The following is a 23,401-nucleotide window of genomic DNA, read 5'->3' as shown; positions in this document are numbered from 1 at the left end:
GCACAAATATGGTCTTTCCCCCTTAGCAGCTGATGTTTAAAAGTGCATAAACTGGAAACTCACCTGCTTACTGCTCATAAGCATCCACCGAAATAGTTGTAGACAATTAGACCGTTTGACTGTTTTATGCATACATCCACACAGGGAATCCTTTGTATTCTAGATTAACCTGTAATGGCTGAACGAGACGAATGGGATTTGACTCTCTGGCCTTCTATCACTCCCAGTGATCTCAACTGTGCTGATATGGTAGTTTGTGGTCATTTGAATGTATCTATTCTACCTTCAAAACATTCAAAATTGATTTTGAGACTCGATCGGAAATACGGTAAAGGTACTTAATCACGGCAAATAATTGAATTGCCAGCTGCTGAGCCCCTTGGGGGGCTTGCCTGCCTTGTCCCCTAATAAAACAATAACTTGCACAACCGTCCTGACGTTCGCTCCGCAGCGCGGAGCCGCCGCAGCAGCCTCAGCAGGCCGCCAGGTGGCGGCAGCGGACCGCCGCTTCTTCTACTCCGAGCTGCGCCTCGCAGCCGAAGGAGGAACGGAGGAGGAGCGCTGTCATGGCGGCCAAGGTGAATGCATGACATTTGTTCTTCGTCAAAGTCTGTGTTTATTAATGAATGGCCGGCTGCGTAGTCCACGCGTTCTGCCCCCCCAAGGGGCGTCGCTGCCTCCTCGGACCATCGTTAACGCACCTGAACGCTGCGCTCCTTTGAATTAGCTTCGCTGGCTGTGCTAGCTGCGTTAGCCTCGCCGATGCTAGCTGGACGGTCCCTGCGTTAGCTGACAGCCGTTTTGACAGAAACCCGCTTACACCGCTAGTGTTCTTCTAGCGTGTGCGTGTGAGCGCCATTGCGCCGTTGTTAAGACGTTTAACACATTTGGAGGAAGCCCGATATGTGTTATCCATGTGTGTTATCGTGACCCTTAACGCCACATCACACTTTGATGTAACTTACACATGTTGTGGCTGTTCGATACGCTGACAACAGACCACGAAGTTATTTAAACACACACACACACACACATGCAAGCGCTGTATTAAAGTCGAGTAAATATGACGCATGTTATGGTTTAAAGCTCTATACGCTCCGGCTGAACTGTAGCATACGTGTGAATACTTATGCTATATACTAATAATATTCCTACATAAACATATAATCTACAGGAGCTGAGAAAGCATCACTCTCATAATAACTGGGGGGCTATTGGTGCTCTAATAATATGCTGTTATCATACTTATGGACCAAAAAATGAATGAAATGGACATTTTTAGAGTCTTCCTCTTATCTGCCCCTCCTCGCAATGAGTCACCCAGCCAGCATTGATGTGTGTTTTGTTGCTGCGAGTAGACCCATCTTTTTGTGTCCTGTGTCCCAGGTGGTGATGCTGGCCGTCCCGGCGGTGATGGGCGTAGCCTCCATCCGGGTGTATACTGTGCGCGAGGTAACCAGCGACGGACTGGTCGCTCGAGAAAAGGTATGTTTTTGTTCCTAAAGACGACGCGGCTGACGGGCGAGACTTGAGTCGTTGCACGTCGTGATTACGTGCTGACCTCCGTCCCCAGCTGAACATCTACAGCCCGCTGCCGCAGTCGGACCCGGCCCGGTTTGTTCCAGAGAGGCCGGGGGTCATTCAGCGTGGGTTAACTACGACAAGAGAGCGCCTGCTACCATTCGTCCTGGCTGTTAAGGTATTTAGATTGTGCCGGATGTATTCCACAGCGACAGTAAACAAGAGAACTTTTGACTTCACAGACTCCACTTGCCGCAGAAGCAAAAATACTTTCACATTCAAACCCCAAAAGAAAAAAAAACTGGTGCAACTACGTGTTATGTAAATGGGACACACGCTTGTCTTGCAAACTGCAGTGTTACTTTTCCAACACTGATTTTTGTTCCTTTAGTTTGTGGTTGCAGAGCACGATCCCACGTGCTGCGACGGCTCCGCGCACTCTCGACTTTGCGAACCGCAAAGCTCAGGAGTCAGACAGGAAATAGTGTTCACGCAGTTAACTCAGCAGCTGCAAAGTTTGCTGCGAGGAGATTTGGCAGTTTGATACTGTGTGAGATGGGGAAGGAACACGACTTCACACTTACTCAGATGTAGATGTGTTCTCGAGGGCCTGTTGTAGTGGTTGACGTCAGTTTTCTTCCCCCTGCAGGGTGCTTGTGTCGCTGTCAAAACAAGAAGCCTTAACATGTACTATGCAGGAGAAGGTGAGTCAACTTCTTGAAACTCAAAACTGAATTCTTAGTTCCCCTTAACTCGCATGTTTGTACCGACACCCTCAAAAGACCTCTCACATAGTGTATTTATCACCTTATATTACAGGATCCAAGTATTACTATCCCACACATGGTACTATCTCACACAGTTCACTGTGCATGTATTTTTTGTCCAGTAATGATACTATTGCACATCATATTACTACAGTTAATATTATAATTTGTTTTACCGTCCATGTTCCTACTCTCACACTCAACAAGCAGTAATAGCAGTATCGGTACAATTTGAGCCGGTCGGACAAGTTCAGGGATTGAGAAAGTTGAAGGGAGGGTTTATCATCATGTTACTGTTTTCCTGTGTTTCCCAGATGTGTACTATTTCCTAAAAGACCCTCCGCCGGGTTTCTTACCCAGATTTGGAACGGTCACCATGAGCGGCCTGCTTGGCATGTTCTTGACACGGAAAGGTAATCTGATCCGCCGCCGATTTAAAAAAAAATATTTTAAAATTTGTTTTTTTTCATAGGCTTATCAGTGTTTCATAATACACTTCAGAAATAGAACAGGGTCTTCCATAAGTCCTTTGCATTATCATAGTAGCAGGCAAAGCATGGCTCCTCACTTTAGTCCGAACGCATAAGGAACCCTTGGAGTTAAGGTTCTCAGCAGTCGTATTCTCTCTGTGGGGAGTCAGTTAAATGAAAGTTCCCAATAACCGGCAATGACTAAATTTGGCTCCAGGTGTTAATCTGTGCCGACTTTGACGGATTGCCGTTGTTCGCTGTAAACCTTTTTATTTCAGGCTCTCATTTCAAGAGGTTGGCCGTTCCACTGGGCCTGATGAGCGCAGGAGCTTCAGTGTGCTTCCCGTCTACAACGGTGGCTGTGCTGAAGGTAACTTACTTTTATGAATATCTTTTACTGCAGACCGTATTAATGGCAGTAACTAACGTGATTCATTTTGATATTTCTCACCATCACTGTCTTTTGTGGTGCCAAGGTGACTGGTAAGCAGGTGTACGCTGCCGGGCAGTGGAGCAGCGCTGCAGTGTCTTCACTGCTCACCTCCAAGTCCCAGGAGCCCGACATCAGGGGTGCTTCACAACCACAGGTTAACGAGCCCGCCGAGCGTCTGCAAAGATGCTTCTTGTATATTCGTATATAGATGTAAACAGGAATGTTAAGTGGAAGGTGGAAAACAGTGGTTAACCCCAGATTATGTCATCTCCCTCTCCACTGAAGGATTTCCATGACACATCTTTTAATCCCTAATTTCGTTTCCTGGTAGTTTGCCATGTTAGTGGGGGGTTTTGGTGTATTTTGTTTCTGGTACTTAGCTGTCTGGTACTTAGCTGAACGGACTGGCAGACTGCTACTATTGAAATTTACCATTTAAGTATATATTATTTTTATTAATTTATTTTTATGTCTGTATTTTATTTATATTTTTACAGGCGTATGTGTATTCATTGTAATGGATGGTTGATTTTTAATTCATATCTTAAAAATTAATTAAAAACTTTAATTAAAAATATATCTCAAGTCTCCATCAAAGAAATGTAACCATTTCATTCTTCTTCCACGTTAGATGGCTGCAGTGTTTGACGAGGCCTCGGAGCCCAGCGCTGCCTCGAGCAGCTCGGCCCCGAGCGCTGCAGACCCGGAGACGGAGGGCGAATCAGCTGCGTCTGTTCCCGTGTCTGTGGAGTCGGCTGTCGCTGTGACAACAGAGGAGTCGGTACAACTGCTAGTGAGCGACCCCGACCTGACCCCAGCAGAGACCAACACAGGTATGTTAGATATCGATCTGTCTGCTTGTTTCTCTGTCTACATCGCTTGTTTGAACATGGACGCTGCTACTGGTGGTCTTCTATTTTTCCTCTCCGTCCAGATCCAGTGCCAGCAGAGACAACCTCTGAAGAAATATGTGCATCTGTTAAAAGCCAGGAGCCCTCAGACATGCAACAAGCAGCACAGGACTCCATGGACACCAGCCCAGCGAGGCCCACAGCAAGCTTCGAACCAGAGACGTTAAAGGCTTCTCCAGTGGAGGCCGCCCCAGCAGTGGACCCTATCCAAGTGGATTTTGTCCAAGTAGAGGCTGGCCTATTGGAGGAGGCTCCAGAAGTTGGTTCCAGTCCATCTACTGAGGAACTGCCAGCTCCAAAGGCCTTAAATGAGCCACCAGGTACGATTCATTTTTTTAACCTTCGTGTCAAAGGAGTGTTCTTGGAAATCCACTATTGGAACAGAAGGGGATTTAATGTAGCTAATTGTGTAAAAACTTCCAAATGACTTTTATTGCAGTTAAAAATATAATGAAGTTAAGATAGAGGGAACTCATCAGTTCACGTCTCTGGTGCTGATCCCGTGTTGTATTTTCATACGACTCGGCAGTGGCAATGCTTGAATCGGCGGAATCTGAACCTTCTGTTAAACCTGACTTTACTGACCCACAACAAGTTGCTGCTGTGGAGGAGACACTCCCGCCACCTCAACAGCCAGCACCAGAAAACGCCAAAGGTACTGTGAACACTGACACCCCCCCCCCAGAGACGGGCCTCTAGACTCCAGCTCCCACCGCGATATTTGTCTTGCGTCACAAGCCAGCTCTGAAGTCGGTGGAAAAACATTCCAGTTTGAAAGATTAAGGACAGAGTGATTTCTGTGTGCTATTAACTGAGCCGTAACCTGTTGGAGTCTACTGCTAGCGGGCAGACCTCACTTCCCTGTAGGCAGCACTCAGGCATTCTGGTGCCGTGTGTCTTTGTGCACGTGAGAATGTCCATTCTAGTGAAGCCTAGCTCACTGGTTTAGTATCACAGAGCACTAACAGGACACTGGCTGGGTTTTGTAGTTATTTTAGTGGATTGTTATGTATTGTCAGTCTGGACCAGTGTAATCCCTTAAGGTTGTGCTATTACTGTGCTTGTGACCGATTGGTTTTGCGTGTCCTTTGCTGCCCTCCAGGGGGCGCCGGTTTCACAGCGGACCCCGCTCTGATGGATTTTGGCCAATCTACCCCCGAGGATGAAGACCTGTACAGCACACGCAGCTGAGCGGCCACAGGAGAAGGCTCGTTCCCACGCTGCCGTCTCACATCTCCTCCCGGTCAGCAGACCCTCAGTACTGTCACGCCGTGTAAATGGGTCATTGTGCAAGAGTTGGGAAGTTTTTTTATCACGTTTCCATTCTCTTTTCTTCGGCCCCCATCATTTATATTTACACTCTTACGGTCCAGGTATGTCTGCTTTTTAGAACAAAAAGCAGCAATTCACCTACTAACAACTCCGAGTCCAATGAAGAAGGAAAGCTACATGGAAAGAATCTCACCAACAACCGTCTTTTCATCCAGATTGTGAATTGTTCTCTCGGAATGCGTCATTGGATAACTTTGGGCCTTTTTGCAACAACTTTTGGTGCATGGAGCTTTTATTTTCCATGATTTATCCCACTGCGTAGGTGTGCTGAGATTACTGCACATGCGCTGTTAATGATTACAAGATGGACCGTTGCTGTTCCATTGTACAACATCGAAAATTGTCCAGTTGTTTAAAACCAAAAATAAATCTATATTTTTCATGATTTTGTGTTGTGCTTAAGTACTTTAATTGTCCGTATGACATTAGGTTAGTTGTTTTGTTTATTGTATTGAACAGTAGGTACGTAGCGCACACAGACTTTTAATTTAACGTATCACAAAAACAAAGTCTCCAAAGCTCTGCAAGGAATATCAGGAAAGGAAAAAAAGCCTTCCTGATACCCACATTATTTTTATGTTTAACCAATCAATCCAAAGATATCATTAGAAATGAAGGACATTAGTGTTTATAGTTCTAAATTCATCACACAATTTGCTGCTTAACAGGAGATTGAGGTAATTTTCAATCACACCTGAATAACAAAGAAAGCGCTTTGTATTCAGGAAAGCATTAATTTGTCTCTAGCTAATGGGGTGCAGAGATTTGATTTAAATTCCGCTACAAATAAAATCTGTAATGTATTTCAAAATGTATAATGTGTGTTGTGCGAACGTTGAGGCAAGATTCCAGAATAGTGTCAGGTAGACCGAGACATTAATCAATTAACACAAAATGATCCTTCAATAGTTAAACGTGGGGAAAAGGGGGCTGGGGTCTAAAAACAACCAAAGGTTCCTCCCGGTACTCGGTCACTCGCTCCGTTAGTAGACAGCAGATGAGAGGCGTGAGGTGAAGTTTTTTTTCAGGCAAATCACTTCCAAGTACATACAAAAGCCTAACCCTTTACCTGAAATGTGCACTTTATCATTTTATTTTGTACCGCCTTGTTTGGCAATGTTGTTTTTCAATAAAATAAAACATTTGCGTAAAGCAAGCCAATCCATTTTTCCATGTTGATAAGAGCATTAAAAAATGTATGGGAAACAAATAAATTAAGGGACATTTAGAATAGATACAAATTTGTGGTTAATTGTGATTAATTTTGAGTTGACATAAATGTGATGTGTATATATATAATATGTATATACGGTAATATGTATATAGTACGTGTATATATATATAAATTATATACATGTATATATATATATGTATGTATTAAATGCTATATACTATAGATGTATATCAGCATGCCAACACTGCACACCCCCCCCCCCCCTCTCCCCACCTGCCAAAAAACAGCCTGTTGACTTACGTTATTTAAGCTCATGCATGCATTGCCCCTCCGGGCTGTTAAATGTTATGAGTCAGTTGTACCCAGGCATAAAGTGACTCGTTTACAGGAGAACAGCATCCTTGCTCAGTGAAGAACAAATTGTGGAGCTGCAAGTAAATCTGGCCCCAAGAGATCCAGTCATTGCTTGGTGAAACAAACACAGATAAACTGACATTAAAGGTACAATGACAAACAACACACAGACAGTAAAAAGGAATGGATTGAGGAACCCCTAAGGAATCCGTAGGGTTGAGCAAAACGAAGGGATGATCCAGAAAAAAGCCAATGGTTTCTCATCCTCATTCCCTGTTATACATGGCAGAAAAACACATGGTAACCAGGCGTCCTGTGGCTCTGCTCTGAGTCAAGAGGTTGTGAGACCTGCAGGCTAGTGTGACCGTGCTTTTTTTTCTCCAAATGTTCTGAGAAGGAATCCAAGAAGAAACTTGAGCCAAGGATTCATTATCCACTAATACAATGAACATAACCACATGCAACACATTGTCTCAGATCAGAATAGAACAGAGCAAAACGAGTGGGAAAGCTGAGGATCTGTGCAACCATCTTCTACTCCCATGGATGTGTTGTTGCTATGAGCGCAGGGGACAGTGTTGGAGGCAAGAAGAATATCTAAGTATAGCCTCATCTCCCCTCTCTCAAGGGTCCCCTACACATATGGGGGCCCCCTCCCTTACGGCATCCCACACAAAAAGCAGCTATGATTATGTTCTGAAAACAAATATTAGACTGAACTCTTGTCAGGATGTCCGGAGCCCTTTCTGTTTTTCTTCAACCAGCAGAGAGGAAGCAGGGCTCACAACCATGACCTTTTACCTCTAACCCCTTAGGCCGTATTTTCCACAGAGGACTTTGTGACTTTTATGGCCTGTGGTGGCTTCTCTTCCCAGGATCCAGCTCGTGAGGGACACCACCACCGTCAAATAAACAGCGCATTTATCTGTAAAGAACATAAACATAACAATTATGTAAGCAATTTAAGGGTGTTTGTTAGTACTGTATATGTTTACTTGTACATGTCGTCCTCTCCTGTATTGGTATGGGTCAGTGTGTTTACACAGTATGTGCGAATGGTCTTCTGCAAACTGATAAGGTTTGATGTTGGCCGCTCATTCCGTTCAGCAGAAACAGTATGTGCACATAAGGCAATCGTACCAATGAACCATTCCATTGTTGTTTTTGCAGACAATGAGATGAATAACTTTTTGTGGCAGCAAAAGTTATTCAGATGTGAAATAATTATATATCTTTTTAATTGGAACAGATGGAAGAAAAATTTATTGGAAAACGAATGTCCACACCAAAAATGAAAAAAAAGGAAACTGAAAAAATAATTGGTAGATGGGAGGACGGGTTGTGGTGTAAGTTTAGTTCTGAGGCTCTCCTTATCGGCCGCCTGCACGGACACTGGCTTTTGGATCATCAAACACCCACAGACTCGTACTCCCACACACGCTCAAACTATTTATCACTCAGCCCTCGCTTGTGCATCCATCAACCAAAGGAGAGAGAACATTTTGAAATAGGCGACAGAATTACCAAACATGGTTTGGAATCCTAATAAAAGAGAAATCTACACGCCAACTGAATTGATTGTATAAGGAAAGGAGAGATTGCCCCTCCAATTGTCGACAAAGGTCAGAGTGTTAAACAGGAGCCGCTCTGATATGAAAAGCATCATTTGAATGTTTCATGTTTTCACTGTAACCGGCAGCTTCGTGCCTGTCGTAGCAGTGGTGCAAGAAGAAACGTTAAGTTCACGTTAAGTTAAGTTCACGTAAGGAACATTAGTAAATAGGTAACTATGACAACACACATGTAAACACTGTGCTAACACGCTCACAGTGACAATGTTAACAAGCTGATTGAGTACAGTAGCTAACGAGCAATGTAATCTTTTGTCAGTTTGGTGCCGAGTCCTCAGGTTTGCAAATAGAAGTCTCATTGTCTTTGAGAAAATTACCCTCATTCCCACTTGCTTCATTACCTCTGTAAAATGATTCGACAGTTTAGTTTGTATTTTTATATCTTCTTCAATGGACCGTGCTGGTGGTCTTGTACTGACCATACTGTCACAGCTCTCTGTTGTGTGGTTTAAGGAAACTCCATGGAAATCACAAATTGTTGATACTTCCACTCTTTGTTCAGCAAGTTAATCCTCATCATTTTTGAAGCATGAAGTAAATAGACACAAGACAAAAGCTGACTTTAGGCCGTAGACAAACAATCCCTTGACAAGGCTGAAAAAGTCGCATGTGGCCCATTAGCAACCGACTTCTATGAAACAAAAGTTTCATGAAAGTATTTTCAATTTGAATTTTCTGATCACTGGATTTATTTTGTGTTTCTTTGAATTGACTTGTGATTTCCCAACCACGAAGAGCTTTCCAGTGTTTGTATCTGAGCTGGAAAACATCCTGCACTAAAGCAGGTCCAACTCCTTCTTTAAAATCCTAAATATTTTAATTTAATTGAATCACCAACAATTATTTATTACATGGACAAAACACATTACAGTAATGTGAAAGGAAGGTGTTAATCTTTATCTAAATTGTTTTTTTTTCAGCCTGAATGGATCTTTAAAAAACATGTTTTGCCTCCTAAACTGATGTGAACAATGTCAATTTTATATTACAAATGAGTGACTCATGTTTTTTTTGCATCTCCATCCTCCAGGAAGCACAAGAGGATCAACATGAGTGTCATTCCAAGCAGCTCAGCCGCATCCAAGACGAGATGAAAGACAAATACAGGATACTGAATTTAGAGTATAGTATAATTGGTCATAAAAAGGCAGACTGGTCATAGAAAGTTTTTCTTTTTTTCCAATTAAAAGTACAGGTTTATACTGTTTTTTCTTAAAAAGGCATAGCATTGAAAGAAATTGTAGTGCAGTATGTTGAGAAAACTCCAATCACAGATTTTGAAAATGTAATGTAACATGTATTGTTCTAATGACATTTAAATGACTTTAAATGAATTTGTACTGTAGAAAATGCATTTCCTGCATAAAATTCGTGCTGAAATGAATTTAAAAAAAATGCTAAAATGAATGTTTATATTGTCCCAATCTTGTCAGTGTTAAATCAACACTCAACCAAGTGTTGACAAGTTAACTCGGAATAAGTGTCAAAAATAAATCCGCTCAGTGTAAATACATTGCATTTCATTTAGCTGACACGTTTATCCAATGTGACTTACATTGCATTTTTAACCCATGGTTTTTACATTTTAGCCACATTTTGGATACTTAGTGTTAAAATCCTGTTAGAAGAAGCTCTACTCCGCCACGGTCGCCCCTAGTACATTCCAAAATGTCCTCTGTAAGGCAGACTGCAGTAATCAGCTAATACGGAACAGCTGTGTGGCACAGGCAGAGAGAGCGAGAGAGAGAGCGTGTGTCTGAGTTACCACGGTAACAGCACACCTGCAATCATTAACAAGCTGCTCAGAGGGCAGAGAGACAAAAAACGAATAAAATAATCAGTGATTATAGAATAGATATCAACAAGCTGTTTATTTTATAGTTTGGACTTTAAAGTTCAAATGGTGTTTGTCGCTGAAAGATTGGCCAAGCAGAAAAATGTGAAAGTTGATGAAGTTTAAGAGGATTTGAAAATGAACCATGTTAAAAAAATGTTTATGAATTTGATTTATATCAATTTAATTATAAGAGCTAGAAAGCTGTCGTAGCTGGAAAGCCAGAAAGGAGCTGAACATTTTAATATTTGAATAGTTTTAAGTGGGAAGGAGTTGAAAGGAAAACATATAAGATGTTGAAATAAAGATTCGAAGAACAATACTTGCTGAGGCAGCATTCGAACAAATAGAGGAAGAAGAAGAAGCAGAAGAAGAAGATGTTGACATGAAGATTCGAAGAACAATACTGAGGCAGCATTCCAACAATTAAGTTTGTTACGGTTGACTTATTCCGTGACAACGGGATCTGACCTCTGCCTTCAAATGCAGGGATCATAGTCAGACTCATGGTCCATCCTGATTAGCTATTGACCTTTGCATTTCATTAATAAAACACTAATGTTTAAAGTCTACATTGTTGATTTCTTGCTAGCTCATAGAAATTGAGTTTAATGATAAAAAAATCTACGAAAATTGAAAAAAAATTACGTTCTTTGAATTCTGTAGAGTCTCTTAGGATGACAGAAACAGAAGTATGTCAAGCACGACTCAATGGCATGCATGACGTCAATTTCAGGTTTTAGTTGTTGGCTTTTCTGTCTATTTGTGTGAGAAGAACAGCTGTGCTTACCCAGCATGCCAGTGGAAACACAGCGCATTATGAACTTCCCGTTTTGGACGACCTAATCACATTCAAACAATTTGTTTAATGCAGCGAATTCAAAACGCCTCATATCCTGCCAGAAGGTCTTCATATGCGGCCTTCGAAATCCGCTGCTTTCTGTCTCGCCTCCATCTGTCATCCTCACAGTCAGCTTTCCCACGGCTATTAGAACATGTCAGATCCTAAAAGATACTGAATGGAGTAGAGTGTGCGAGCACACACACACACAGACACACACCCTCACACCCACACACACACAAACATCTCAACATGCATGTAAACAGAGGCCAGCACACTGTGTTGTAGTGTGCATGCCAGGCTGAGATTAATGACATTCAGTGGATCACTTACTGAAGCAAAAGTGCCAACGTACGCGTGTCAGTGCACATGCACACAACACGCTGAGATGCACGCTCACACCGTTGATCAAAGGAGCTGTGATGTAATCAGTCTCAGAGCTTTGCGAGCATCCCTCATTAACTTTTACCAGAGGCTCTAATGAAAAACCACTGGAGGGAATCTCCGTTTTCGCTCCTATACTTTCCCTCCACTTCCTCCCCCTCTTCCCTTCTCATCTCCTTGTTCACTCCCTACTCGTCCTCCTCCTCATTCATCTTCCACACTGTGCCTCCCCTCTCTCCCTCTGCCCCAGTGGTTGGCTTGACTTCCGCTGAGACAGAGTAAATATTTCCCATGGCTTATCTGACAGGACGAATATGACACAAAGTGCGACGGTCTGCTAATTAACACACAGCCTCCGTTCTTCGGGTCAAAGGTCCCGGGGGGGAAAACTACGGCTTTAAGTTTGACACCTCAAACACACACTGGTGTCATAGTTATGGTTAAGTATGAATCCTGGTTTGTGTCAGCGATGGAGACAAAGATATTTCCTCAAACACACATCTTGACAGGATTTTCTTAGTTTTCTGGCCGGGGCTCTGGGAGGGAGGGATAGAGGAGGGATCAAATTAAAGAGGGAGAGACAGAGAGAGAGACAAAGACAGAGAAAGAGAGAGAGCATGTTTCTCTTATTCTCTCTGTCTCTGCAGGCTGGCCTGTGTCCAGGTACAGCCCGGTCTGTCGGCTACGATGAAGATGGGACGTGGAAGCAACTTCCCTGTTGTGCAATCTTCACGAGGCTCCTGGGGGCTATAAGACCTCCTGAACCTCATCTGGTTTCTCAGAGCCTTCAGTCAGTTTACTCCACACTAACACACACACACACAGACCCACACAAACACAGAGGCATGATGTGGTCCGGGGTACTCGGTTGTGCAGATTTCTCTTGAAGGGGTCGAGGAGCAGTTGTCAAGACATGGACTTTAGTCAAAATAACTATTGAATGCTTCACTGCTTGGACAAGAGGCTCAAACCCTCACAGGTAAGATTCATTCTTAAAAATGAGTGTGTTTTGATTTGATGAAAGATAGATTTGTCTTTATGTAATTTCCAGTCATTTTTAACTGCAAAATCCATTTAAGATGTAATTTCACTTATCTAACTGATTTCCTGAATCAAGTTTGCAGTTTTTTTTATTATTAATATGCCATTCCGCTGATGCACCAGACCATAACATAATCAGTTTCGGTGATTTAAGTTTTCTTTAAATCTATAAAATCCCAAATAAATAATAATAATTTCATTAATGTACCAAAACGTATATAAGTCATTAATACAGAATCATGTGTGTAATGTATTTTTGTGTATAGAAATTTTTTGATGATTTTTTCTGTGATTCAATCAAGTAGGACAGCTAACAAACACTTCAGCCAACTAAAGAATACTGTGTTTTTCTGTGTCCATAAAAGGCTGTTGAATTTTGAATGTCCTCTGTTTTGTTTTATTCCCAGCAGACCTTGAAAAACTGAAAGGGGGGGAAGTGAAATTGTGTGACGCAAAGAGTACATAAAATCCCCAAATGGCCATCCCAAATGACCTCTCCCTATTCAACTCCACCTCCCCCCACTATTCAATGACAGAGATCTATTCGAATGCCTCTGTAGCGCCCTCTGCTCCCGTCTGCTCGGACTGGCCTCCTGTGCCCATAACCACGGTCATCCCCGCCGTCTACAGCGCTATCTGCGCGCTGGGCATCGTGGCCAACGCCCTGGCGGTGTGGGTGTTGGCCAATGCCAGCGCCTCCAGGAGAACCGTAGCGAACACTTTCATGCTGAACCTGTGCGTGTCTGACCTGCTGTTCCTGCTGTCCCTCCCGCTGTGGGCCGTCTACTACTCCCGGGGCTACAGCTGGCCCTTCGGCCAGGTTGCCTGCAAGGTCTGCGGAGCTCTCCTCCACCTCAACCTCTACGCGTCCATCTTCTTCATCACGTGCATGAGCATGGACCGCTACCTGGCCATCGTGCGTCCGCTCCGCTCCCAGAGCGCGCGATACCCCAAACGCGCCAGGCTCACCTGCATCCTGGTGTGGCTGCTAGCATGTGCTTGCTCGGCCCCTAACTTGTATCTGAGGGACACTTACTTTGTGGAGGCGCTTGGCGTGAAGGCCTGTGGGATTGGCTACCCTGATCATACCTGGTACCTGACCCTGGCCTGGATGAAAATTGTTTTGGCCTTCCTGCTGCCACTGTTTATCATCTCCTGTTGTTACTCTGCTATTGGTCGACATTTGGTGGCTGATACAGGGCTGGGAAGAATGGAGACTCCTTCGCAGCGCCCTAGCATGCCCTCTTTTAAATCCCTCGAGTCCAAGGAGAGCTGCAGTAGACCAGAGAGACCTCCGCCCCCATGTGCAGCTCCCGGCTCCAGAAAGGGCAGGCCCCTGGAGGGCAGGGGGCTTGAGCGGGTGTTGTGGACTGTAGCTTCTGTGGTCCTGGCCTTCTTCATCTGCTGGTTCCCTTTCCACTGCGTAACCTTCTTGGACGTGCTGAAGAACGATGGCTGGGTGGACAGCTGCTGGGTAAACTGGACCGTCCACAATCTCACACCGCTGACCCTCTGCTTAGGATTCTCCAACTCTGCCATCAACCCGGTGCTCTACTGCTTCATCGGGAACCACTTTCGGGGTCGTTTGGGGGACCTCTGCAAGGGCCTTTGGGCTTGCCTGAAGGCCCAGGGGGAAGATCACAGTCACAACAGGGGCTCTTTCAGCACTAGGCTGAGCTCCTTCTCTCGAAAACTTAGTGACCTGAAAGACCTGGCGGATGTAGAGCCCTCTGGTCCTACCTAACCAGCCCGATGGAGGGCAGCCTTTCCCTCCCGGCATCTGGCTTCACACTCGAGAGTGATGGCAACGTCATGTGACTGCTGAACTCCATGGAAATGGAGCTGTAACTACAACCAATTGAATCTAATTCCAGCAAAGTGTAATGACTGCCGTACATAAACAGACAAAAAGTTAATACAAAAGATGAAGCTGAGAATTTTCAAGTTTTTAGTCTGGTAGCAAAAGAGTGTAAGAAATTGAAGATAAACATTTCATGTCTTTAATGCTGAAGCATTCAGCTGTATTTAGCCAATATATTTTAGAAATCCACTGTACACAATACTCTCAGCTCATAATCAAACACAGTTAGCGACTAGCTGGTGAACAAAGTGGAATATTAAGGTTCATGGTTGCAGAAATATAAACCTATAGGGAGTAATTTACAGCTACCCCGCTAAGCTAAGCTAATGATGTTGTAGCAGCCGATGTTCCGCTGCCGTTACTTTCCTTCTTTGTAATGGTTGGATTTAGCTTCTTTCACATGTATATGGCAGGATAAACTTCATCTAAAAAATGTCTGATGATGATAATTTATACAATGATATGAATGAGTTAATTTAGCTTTTCCTAAGGCTAGCTGTGGCTATCTTAACAGCCTTGAAGTTTTGCAAACCATGTGGTTTTCTCAGAAATTACCCACTTCTGGAGCATTGATGTTCATTTTTGGGACCATATGTAATCATATAATGTGCAACAATTTTATTGTATTGTTATGTGAAGAAGAAAATTAAAATGACTGCATTTTTTTACTATAAACACGAAGAAAAAATAAAGTTAACAATAGTTCCCTAAATGTCACACTTCGTTTGATTTCTGTTCTTTTACTAAAATGGGATATTTTCAGATTAATTTTAGTCCGTTGACGCACAAACAATATCACAATCTCACACTGATGTCCTTCTGATGCGTAATGTCTTAGTGACGTCTGCTATTTGTGTCCAGTATAGTTCCCCTGCATTCTGCGTTGACCCTGACCTGACTGTCTGTGAGCTGAGAGCCGATGGAGAACGCTTTCATTTTGTTTGGCTAGTGAAGCAAGCGGGACTATTATACAAAGGAATGTTGAATGTTAAATGCTAGAAAGGTTATTGTTGGAGTCTCTGCCGAGCAGCAGCATTCCAACAATAACACGAATAGGTTTCCACTGGATGGCGCTAAAGTGCTGTAAAAGCAAGAACTGAGCCGCCACCGGCTCCTCACGCAGACAGAGCCCCAAAGTCCCCGCACTCATGATCTCTGTGAGCCCAGGCGAAGACTGCGGTGACACAGACTGATGACTCATGCGGCATACTGTTCTGAATGTATGACAACGGAGGCCTTCAACAAATGCTGTGTTTAAATAGAGCTGCCGGCTCACATAATTCACTAAAATGTTCAATCATAGCGTTTGTCTTTCTGAGGAATCCTCGGCGAGAGCATCTGGTGGACTGGAGGACTCTGTGGCGTGAATGAAGATCATCACAAAGAATAATGTACATCTCAACATATCTGATGGGCTTACGGCACCAGACGCTCTGCTACCAACTTGAGAACGGCTGCAAATGTTTTAATCAACGTCTTTGATTTGACACCACGGAACTTTCCCACTGACAGGACAGATTGCAGGAGGAGTTTGTCGCAGCTCCGCAGTATGTTACTGCGCGCAGCTCCGCTAGCTAATGGCTCACTGCTGCACAGAGCAGGTGTGAGTGTCCCTGACACACGTCTTAAGGAAGACAGATCAGCGGCGTGCGGCTGAGATGTGTTGGAGCAGGGTGGATGTGTGATGTAAACCGAGAAGTGTGCGGAACTCTTTAAAACAGCGGGTTTGAACTTTTTGCTTGGCTGCCATAAAACATAATGACGTCATTTGGATTCAAAATGTAGACACAAGTAAATCCTGGGGGGGATTTTCTTATTCTTTTGTGTTTTATTACAAAATATTACAAAGTATTTGGTCAGTTGTTCGGAGAATTAAATATAATTAGTAGAATTGTAAAATTTTGAGGTACTTTTATTTCGAAACATCTCAGACAAACCTCATGATTTTGATCAGAACTGTTTAAAGGACCAAAATGGTGAAATTATCCAATATAATATCGAAAAAAAGGAGTTAAGCCTAGTTTATACTTTCAGAGAGACGAAAGGACCCCCTTGCGTCTTTTCACACCTCCTTGCGTACGTCGACCCATTTTTCTAGACTTGCTTCAAAAGCGACGCAAGCCTCCCGCAGCGCACAAGGCTGTGATTGGTCCGCTAACTACATCCATTTACGGAGTCTCACATTTTCGTTTTCATAGCACAATACCATTATTAAAAGGAAGAATGTTTACGAGAGAGAACGGATCAGATTAACGAGTTTTTGTCGGAAGAAATTCGTAAATATGACCACTTCTACAAGCCGTCATTGGCGGACTATAAGGACGCACAGATGGCGTCTGATTCATGGAGGGAGATCTCTGCAAACGTCGGTTTGCCGGTCGAGAGGGGAACAAAGTTGTGGAGGAAAATACGGGACAAATGTGTCCGCGATGAAAAGCAGCAGTGTCGATGCACGGGGCAATAAAGTCTCTGATAAATAAACAATCCAAGACTTCCACACACAAAGACGTGACTCTCTAGGTCGTCTTCAACCGAAACACGTTACTCCACCTGTTGTTCTGGCGGTGAACTGCTGTGCAACACACGCAAGACTTCATGAACCATGATATGAAACGAGTGCGTGGACACGGCGGTGCGTAAAGACGCAGAAGCATGCGCCAGCCTTTATAAGTGTGTGATACATTTCAGTGAATATATCCCATATCTCTCACCTCGCCCATTCGACTGCCGGATGAATAATTTCCATATAAGTACATTTAAATTCTGCAGCCTACGCAACAAATTCGAATACTGAATTCACAATAGTAGGCCTATACTATAAATAGAGGATCTTAGTAGTTCCTCTGCTGAATTCGTGTGGGGTGAAAAATATATTGCTTTTCTTGGAACTGTGGTGGAAACAGAAATAGCAAACTTCTCTTTAAGGTAAACAGAGCAGCTAGATGAATTAGCTAGAAAAAAACATTGCACAATTGACATTTTCTTGTTTTTCAGGTACAATCTTTGAAGTTATTTCCTGTTAAAAAATACAATCATTTCCTGACAGAAACACAAAACCACATTTTGCATGTGTGCAGATGTATGCGCGCGCGCGTGTGTGTGTGTGTGTGTGTGTTTTGTGTTGACGTGAAAGGGGAAGGCTGAGCAACAAGACTTAACAGTTAGTTACAGAGAGCTGCTCTCATTCTGGGTAAGAAAAGCGAGATATCAGTAAACTGGCTCGCCTAAGCTCGGCCTCCCAAACGGACATTCGAAACAACAAGAACCGCAAAATCAAATGAGAGCCCGTAAAGCTTCCTTAGCCGTGTTCCCAGCCTGGAGGATTCACAGTGAAGACCAAAAGGCTTGCCTGCGGTGCAAATCTGAAGTTGCGCGAGAAAGAGAGCGTGGAGAGCACAGCTGGCACTTGGGCGCGGAACACAAAGCAGAGCCACAGAGGAGCCGTGATGGACATGCTGCCCGTCTACCACGGGCCCATCGGCAAGGAGGAGGGGGAGAGGCGGCTGGCCCGGGACGGGCGGGACGGGTCCTACCTCGTCCGCGACAGCGACTCTGTGCCGGGCGTCTACTGCCTGTGTGTGCTGTGAGTACAAAAATAGACCCCGGTGATCACGTTGAATCCTATTTTCTGCTTCTTTAGAGATCATTGATCTCCTCCCAGCTGGGAAAATAAAAGCACAAAAGGCATAAGCAGAAGTATTCAATTAAATCGAGCTGTATTTTGGCCTTTTATTAAGTGTGACACGCGAGTCTCACAGGAACCATCATGACAATGATGATGACTGCTAGGGCAAATGTGTACTTCGTTAAAACCGAAAGAGCAGCCAAGGGTCAAATCTGTGTTTCTCTGTGTGTGTGTGTGTGTGTGTGTGTGTGTGTGTGTGTGTGTGTGTGTGTGTGTGTGCGTGCGCGCAGGTTCGAAGGATTCGTCTACACGTACAGGCTCCACAAGGACGACGCGGGCTCGTGGGCTGCTGAAGTGAGACCTTCTATCATTGTTTTTTTTTTCGCTCTCATTCTTTGCAGAAATTTAGCAGCAAAACTCCACGTCCACCACCTCGCCGTGGCTGCTGCTGATTAGCTCCAGAGGCTGTTTTGTGACAGCCTAATTTAGCGAGCCATGAATTTGAGGCGAACATGACTCTTTTTTTGTGTTTTTTTTTCTCTTTATTTTGACAAGAACGGCAGCGCTGAGAAATGGGTTCTTTCCCTTTCGCTGTAACACCCTTGTGATATATCCACCTTGCAACAGCACATGCGTTTAAGCCTCCACAGCATCAGCATATACTCCACAAACGAGAAACGTAGAGTTGCACTTGACAGCCTTTCTGATGGGGCATGTAATGGAGCACGGAGGGTTGGCAAACACACAGAGCCGTGAACCCAGGGAGACGTCTCAAGTCGCTCTCCGGCTGACAGCTAAAGCTACAATCTGTCGTAACTACATTTGGCCCTCGCCCGTTTTCACCGACACCGTCAAGCCAACAGACGAAACGAGTTTCACTACGATCTCGGGAAACAGTTTACATTATTCATGTGCAATATCACTCACTTTAATGAAATATCACAGAGAACGGAGGTAACACCGGTGGCCGGAGACGGAGACATCCAAAGGGCTCCTTCTGCGTTTAATTGAATGCATTCGAAAATGGATTGTTTTATTTCACCATCACAGAGTAAGATAATTAATAAATCAGGATACAAATACAGATAATGCTTTCAAGATTCATGTTTAACTGACTGCTCTAAGCCAGGTTTATAAGGATCATTGTAACCAAGTAATTATGAACAACTTATTTTGTTTATAATAGAATTCATTAAATTCTGTTTATTTAAGTTCTCTTCAGTGACAATTGCACAATAGCTGTTGAGATACTGTTGGGACACTTCAATTGACCTCGTAAATCTGAAATTAAACACAAACACGTTGTCTACTTAAATATTTTTTTAAAGGCCAAGGAGAGTAAATACTTATTAAGCTTTTTAACATTCGAGTATACCTTTCCTCTTTCTACCATAGTTTGAAAGAGCAATTACAGTACCATTTATTTTTTAATCAACTTATTTATTGATTTATTTTATGTATATAAATATATAAATGGAATCTCAGCGTGGATCAGTGGACCAGATAAATGAAACATAATTGCCGTGATTCCCTGCCCACAATGGGCTGCAGCGCCTCTACTTTCTTCAGCGTGTCATGGTGTCTTTTATAAGGTGACTGAGAGTCGGTCCACGTCCTCTTCATTCTCCCGTGGGATTTAAAGTGGAAATGAAGAATTAAAATCCCCCCCCCGCTCCTCCCCTCTTTTGTTTCAGACAACACCCGGTGTGCGGAAACGATATTTCCGGCATATCAGGAATTTGATAGTGGCTTTCCAGGAGCCGGGACAAGGGATTGCGATGCCTCTGCTGTACCCCGTCACAGCCCAGGCCCGGGCCCACTCACAGACAGAAGCAGCGCCGCCACCGAGGCACAGCGGCGCTGCTCACCTCCAGCAGCGTGCGCCTCCTCCTACTGCCAAGGGCCACAAAAACAGGAAGGAGGTGCGGCAGGTTTCTGGTTAGTGGTTAGGGGTTGACCTAAACCCTCACTACCTAAATTAAAACAAGAATACTCTTTCCGTGATGCAGACATTTTGCAAATTTTCATTTTTTTTCTTTTTCTTCCGTTACAACTATTCAGATCCTCATTTGTTACGGGGTTGTAAGCAGTGACTAGGATCTCTTTTCTGCTTCCCCCTCTGCTGCACAGAAAGAGCCTCATAACTTTCATGGATGTGTTGTAAAATATTCAACTGCTGAAACATTAATATCCATTGCTGCATACGTAAGCTGACAACAAATACTGTGCTCTGTTTTCTTAATGCAATTTAGTTGTGCGAATGGTAAATAAAATAAATGATATTGGTTGGAATAAACTCTTTTAAATGAGGTCATGCACACACAGCCACTCGCACCAGAGCCTCCGACTGACACATAATGCGAAACAAAAATTCAATTTGACATATTGAGGTACTAATTTTCAAGGAGAGAATGCTGACTGAGAGAGGAGGGTGAGGAGGGGTGAGGGGACGGGGGAATCCTGTCATTCATCTGATTGACATTACGGGCTCTTCATGAAAAAGCGCGAGAGAGAGAGATAGCATCCATTCAGCCCGGACCATCCTTCAGTGCAGCGGTCTCCTAGCAACCGGACCCTACATCTTTTCACCACTCAGGATGAGGTTGGACAGTATCTAACGCAGCATATGGTTTAGAAGGGAAGGTGCACTGCGGCCGATCAGCAGCGTGCTAGTCAGGATCGTTTTCACCTGTTAGCAGTCAGAACATATGCATTTTGCGGCTTTGTCATGCGCAGCCTGGGAGAGAAACACAAACAATTAATGGTCGGCAGATGGTGGAGCGACTGTGAGAGGGTGGCGAGTGGGGGATAGACAGACGGACGGGGAGGTGGATTAGTGGTAGCTAGATTAAAAAAAAAAAAAAAAGACTTCTCTACTTTCTTTTAAAACTTCTTTTTTTTAGTGGGGGAAGGGGGGGGGGGGCGGCTTGGAAGTAGTTCACAAGCAGTCTGATTGGCATTTCCTAATGAGAGGAGACAAGCTGTAGAGAACGGCACAGCCAACTCCAGGTCCTGCCCCTTCTGCACCAACCACCCACTCACCGAGCCTCAGCTGTCACATTTATTTTTCCCTTCCTCTTTGCTCTTTCCCCCCCCCCCCCCTCACTCCCCCTCTCTCTCCCTCCTTCTCCTTTTCTGACAGACGCAGGTTTCCCATGCATATCTCAGTTTGAGCCATAATGACGGGTGATCATGACAGCCCAGATTGGAAAATAACAAACTCCAGGAAACAAGAACAAAGAGCGCATACAAAATGTGTGGAGGAAAGGCGATGGAGAGAAGGAGGGAGAAAGAATGAGAGGGAGGGACATAGAGAGATAAAGACAGAGAGAGAGAGAGATGGCGATGCAACAATGCCGATAAAATCCCCTCAGGCAATCTGGTAATTCACACATAATAACTTTAATCAGCATTGTAATCCAATAAAGTCAGCGAGAATATTTACTATAGCCATGTATAATTCTTTGCAAAAATGTAACTGTTTTTCTATTGATTAACAATACTGACACTTACTTATGAACAACAGAGTTTCCAGTTGAGCATGTTTTTCAGTGTGAAAGCACTGGCTATGTACATTCTTGATTTTAGTATACACACTCATACAAACTACTGTTGGAGCACACCAGAGGCGGATAAACCGGAGAGGTTTCCTTCTCTAAAGGGGAGTGCCTGAGTTGACAAGGCCTCTCTTACAACACATGTAAACGATAGTATATCCGAGGTGAACCATGGAGGAACTCAAATGGCCACCGGAGAGCTCTTGATTCGGAGTCATTCAAAGACTTGGGAACCCTAAAGTCTTCATCTCTACAGTGAATCCCAAAACGAAGAAACAGTGTTTTAAACAGCAAATGACGGACAGTCGGCCCGTCGGTTTCGACAGTCGGTCGGTCGGTCGGTCAGTCGGTCCCAGGCCAGTCAGGATACAAAAAGCAAAGCCACAGCCAAACCACACTGCTTGTGCCACTGTTAGAAATTGGAGAACTGGACGATAATAATAAAATACCATCATTTTGTCACAATTAAAGGCATTTGGAAATCATTTCCCCCCCCCGATCTCTCTTCTTGTTCTTCTTTGTCGTCATATTCTTCTTCTTCTTTTCACACTTCTTTTTTGATACAGTATAGAAACAGTAGAACAAATCAGAGTAGAATAGAAACAGGCAGTCTTTGGTGGGGTGGGGGGCTGCTCGCGTGTCTCTGTTACCTGCCCCCCGCCTCGCTTAGTGTCATGAAGTGGATGTTGGAGGGGCAGTCGGATAGCTCGGGCTGCTGCTCTGTAGGCAGGGAGTAGTAGCCGTCGTAGCCCTGGACCAGTCCCGCAGACAGCAGCTGCTGCTTCTCCGCCTCGCTCCACGCCCGGCTCCCCACGTCCCCCAAATCCGCCCTCATCCTCTCCTTCTGCCACGCCCCCTCCACCGCTCTCTTCCTCGCCTCGTCCCTCACGCGTGCCCTCTCCTCTTCTTCGCTCCCGCCGTAGCGCACGCACAGACACAGCGCCCCCTGCTGCAGGGTGATATCGGCGAATCGTCGAGTCCTGCCGCTCACCGTGGCGCTCATCTGAGACACGCTGACGTTCACGCCGCTCTCCAGGACGCGGCCTCCGACGCCCAACCCCAGAGCGAGGTCCTCCTCGATCGGCCGGGACTGCAGGAAGTGGTGGGTGTCGCAGCCGTGCACGGTGAAGCTCAGCCCGCTCAGGTGAACGGCGCCGTTTAAGATGGCTGCCACGCGGCGGCTGTCTTCGCTGGCCACGCCAATGACCTCGGCGCTGACGTGGCCGTGGGAGACGGCGAAGCGGATGCTGGGGCCGAGGAGAGACGGCCGGGAGGCGAAGGGAGGGGGGCTTGTCGGCCTGTGGCGGGTTGAGCCCACAGGCTCCGAGACCAGGGGGAGTCTCTCCAGGGAGATGAAGCTCCTCAGCTGCCTGCGCAGCTCGCACTGGATCCCCAAAACAACCTGGGGGGGGGGGGGGGGGGTAGCATTCAACTGGTTAAGTATTCAAAAATAAAACACAGAGGTTTGAGTGCGCTTAGATTATGTGTCATTAGACATTTTGAATTGTAAGATAAAAAGTACGTTAATATTTGTGTGTTTGGATCGCTCACTGGACAAACGCACAAAAGGTAATTTTCGCGGCAGACATGTGACTAGGAGCACAGCTGGGAACAGTAGAATGAATGACAGCCCAATTCTGAATTCTCTTCAGCTGTCTCAGTTTC

General features: G+C 44.6%; 4 protein-coding genes across 12 annotated transcripts in view; 3 read left to right on the top strand and 1 right to left on the bottom strand.

Annotated features, from left to right (window-relative positions):
- The first annotated feature begins 333 nt into the window (after window positions 1-333).
- apool (apolipoprotein O-like) lies at window positions 334-5,819 on the top strand. Of its 3 annotated transcripts, none has more exons than XM_040174790.2 (11): window positions 334-578; window positions 1,387-1,485; window positions 1,574-1,699; window positions 2,171-2,225; window positions 2,603-2,701; window positions 3,037-3,128; window positions 3,235-3,345; window positions 3,823-4,024; window positions 4,126-4,422; window positions 4,632-4,757; window positions 5,205-5,819. In XM_040174790.2, exons 1-11 carry the CDS (start codon window positions 567-569, stop codon window positions 5,291-5,293), a joined length of 1,308 nt encoding a protein of 435 aa, XP_040030724.2. In that variant the 5' UTR covers window positions 334-566; the 3' UTR covers window positions 5,294-5,819. The 3 variants fall into 3 exon arrangements, with proteins under 3 accessions (XP_040030724.2, XP_040030725.2, XP_077957615.1); XM_040174791.2 differs by having other exon boundaries at window positions 445-578; window positions 4,698-4,757; XM_078101489.1 differs by having other exon boundaries at window positions 548-608.
- A 6,414-nt stretch (window positions 5,820-12,233) lies between these two features.
- On the top strand, window positions 12,234-15,266 carry agtr2 (angiotensin II receptor, type 2). 2 transcript variants are annotated; one of them, XM_040175272.2, is made up of 2 exons: window positions 12,234-12,631; window positions 13,101-15,266. In XM_040175272.2, exon 2 carries the CDS (start codon window positions 13,169-13,171, stop codon window positions 14,435-14,437), a length of 1,269 nt encoding a protein of 422 aa, XP_040031206.2. In that variant the 5' UTR covers window positions 12,234-12,631; window positions 13,101-13,168; the 3' UTR covers window positions 14,438-15,266. The 2 variants fall into 2 exon arrangements, with proteins under 2 accessions (XP_040031206.2, XP_040031207.2); XM_040175273.2 differs by having other exon boundaries at window positions 12,259-12,631; window positions 13,104-15,266.
- Window positions 15,267-17,402: 2,136 nt separating this feature from the next.
- On the top strand, window positions 17,403-22,221 carry sh2d1ab (SH2 domain containing 1A duplicate b). 5 transcript variants are annotated; one of them, XM_078101487.1, is made up of 4 exons: window positions 17,403-18,137; window positions 18,470-18,533; window positions 19,874-20,101; window positions 21,328-22,221. In XM_078101487.1, exons 1-4 carry the CDS (start codon window positions 18,001-18,003, stop codon window positions 21,367-21,369), a joined length of 471 nt encoding a protein of 156 aa, XP_077957613.1. In that variant the 5' UTR covers window positions 17,403-18,000; the 3' UTR covers window positions 21,370-22,221. The 5 variants fall into 5 exon arrangements, with proteins under 5 accessions (XP_077957613.1, XP_077957612.1, XP_040029052.2 ...); XM_078101486.1 differs by having other exon boundaries at window positions 17,549-18,137; window positions 21,322-22,221; XM_040173118.2 differs by having other exon boundaries at window positions 17,549-18,137; window positions 19,874-20,117; window positions 21,322-22,221.
- Window positions 21,563-23,401, bottom strand: part of tenm1 (teneurin transmembrane protein 1) — a 149,346-nt gene continuing 147,507 nt past the window's right edge. For both annotated transcript variants that reach the window (XM_078101485.1, XM_078101484.1), the window contains exon 38: window positions 21,563-23,138. In XM_078101485.1, the coding sequence (XP_077957611.1) occupies window positions 22,383-23,138 (756 nt within the window). In that variant the 3' untranslated portion in view covers window positions 21,563-22,382. The remainder of the gene's footprint in view (window positions 23,139-23,401) is intronic.

This window comes from Gasterosteus aculeatus, chromosome 4 (genome assembly GCF_964276395.1).
Source record: "Gasterosteus aculeatus chromosome 4, fGasAcu3.hap1.1, whole genome shotgun sequence".
NCBI lineage: Eukaryota > Metazoa > Chordata > Actinopteri > Perciformes > Gasterosteidae > Gasterosteus > Gasterosteus aculeatus.
This window is presented reverse-complemented; position numbering and strand designations above follow the sequence as displayed.